Source organism: Electrophorus electricus, chromosome 17 (assembly GCF_013358815.1).
Source record: "Electrophorus electricus isolate fEleEle1 chromosome 17, fEleEle1.pri, whole genome shotgun sequence".
Lineage (NCBI taxonomy): Eukaryota > Metazoa > Chordata > Actinopteri > Gymnotiformes > Gymnotidae > Electrophorus > Electrophorus electricus.
The window spans coordinates 12,635,347-12,637,342 of record NC_049551.1 but is presented as its reverse complement, the minus strand read 5'-3'; the positions used below and the strand labels follow the sequence as shown (position 1 = coordinate 12,637,342).

Genomic DNA, 1,996 nt, shown 5'->3' with positions numbered 1-1,996 from the left:
AAAGGAATCTTAATTACTTTCCAGTTACTTTGCTTTCTCGGCGGTCGTGTGTTCCGTACTAAACGATTGTCTTTCTCTGCTCTGTCCCGCCCTCCTCGCGTGTCTCTCTTACAGGCAATGCAACAAGACGTCCAGCGGCAGCGACAGTTGCGATCTGATGTGCTGTGGGCGGGGCTACAACCCGTACACGGAGACCGTGGCGGAGCGGTGCCACTGCAAGTACCACTGGTGCTGCTACGTCACCTGCAAGAAATGCGAGAGGATCGTGGAGAGATACGTGTGCAAATGAGTCTGCGTCCGACCCTCCCGGAGCTGTCTCGCCCACGACTTCTAGAACAGTTGCAGTTTGGGGGTCTTGCTTCTTTTTTTTTTTTTTTTTTAAGTTTTGATGCAGTTTTTTTTTTTTTTACATGCTGGAGTTCCACAACTTTCAGACAATTCTATTTATGTCAAAAGATCGTAGAGCTTAAGATTTTGAGTGCCAGTCCTTTGTGCACTCGGCTGCAAATTCTAGAACTTTGGTTTGAGTGTAGTTGGCAGAACCTAACTGACCTAATCTTCCCGGGCTACAGAACCAAAACCACACAACCAAAGCACTATGTTACAAAGAAGGCTTACTTTTGTCCTAAGCTTTTTTTGGCTTGTACATTTTCAAGGAGAAATTGTTTATTTTTGTTTTATGAATATTGTTAATGAAACTTCGACCCGGACGCTGGAATTTCTTGTTTAACGTTGCCGACAAGCTTGGGTTGACGTGGGTATGACAGTGCATGCTGGGTTATGGAAAGACTGTCGTCCTAAAGGGTATTCAAAGCTACATCTGCGCTCATATCTGGATCACGAATTGAGTCTGTTATACAGTGCTGGCTCTTTGCGCTGACAGTGCCGTCTGTCTTCTTCGGCGAGACAGTGACTCTGAGCTCTCCTTCGAACCGAAGAGGAACTGAACGTGTTCCAAGTTTTGATGAAATCCTTTTCCTGAGTTGGAAGGGAGTGGAATTCTGAATTGGACTCAGATGGTACTGTACTTCCATGAGGAAAGAGTTTGGCGGACTGGGAAAAGAAAGACCCCCGTTGAAAGTTCTGGACGTGATGACGAACCCTTTACTGCAGATCACTGATGTGGAACTGTGAAATGGCTTTTGTGTGTGTCAGTCTGAGTAGTTGATGAATATGATTTTAAAGGGAAAATACCTGCATTTACTTATGTATCCTCACCGAGAACGTTGGCCTGTAAGTGTCTGTAAGCACAACGTTGCTCTGTTACATTTTTTATCCAGTGTGCAGAGATCTGCTGCCGCACTAACGCCATATACAATGCCGCATCATAAACCACTTATCTGTGGATGTACATACTATCATTTTTGTATGCTGAATTAAAAAAAAATATTTATAGACTAATTAAAGAATCTTTACAAAGTTCATTGAAGTTTGGTGTTCATAGTTGTTCTTTGTTGTGTTAAAGTGTCGCTGTGTAATGGCAACCAGTTCAGGAATGACTGAAATAGCACAAACCTTTTTGCTAGTTTTCACTGTCATTAATTTAAGTTCCTTGTCTTGAACAAATAACAGTTTATATCTATTAGGTTTGACACTAGTATAAATCATCTGACACTTGCTGGGTTTCAGACTGAAGGTCAAGGATCAGGCTCTTAAAATACAAAAACACTGGGAAAGTACATAAACATATTCCGGTCCAATCTGCCGTTCCGCCCTGCCAACACAGCGCCGGGTCCGGTGCTGACAGTCTCACTGTTTCCAGGGTTTAATATCCCATTATTCCGAGCGCCATGAGGGAGGTCATTGTTTACTTCAACTTCTTCAACAATGGAGGAGAAGATGCGGGGAATGAGACACAGACAGCCGCGTAAAAGATCCGTCCGGATTGGGGCTGGGAATCCAGAGCACGGAGGGCCTCTAGGCGCGGACCAGCGGAGGCACAGACCGGCAGAGGTGCGGGAACCCCGCCAGCCCGTGTGCGGCGCGCCGGCACTCT

General features: G+C 45.2%; 1 protein-coding gene across 1 annotated transcript in view; it reads left to right on the top strand.

Moving 5' to 3' along the window:
- wnt11 (wingless-type MMTV integration site family, member 11) overlaps positions 1-1,429 on the top strand; it is an 11,278-nt gene extending 9,849 nt beyond the window's left edge. The window contains exon 6 of the mRNA XM_027031260.2: positions 115-1,429. Coding sequence (XP_026887061.2) covers positions 115-289 — 175 coding nt within the window. The 3' untranslated portion in view covers positions 290-1,429. The remainder of the gene's footprint in view (positions 1-114) is intronic.
- Positions 1,430-1,996: the final 567 nt, after the last annotated feature.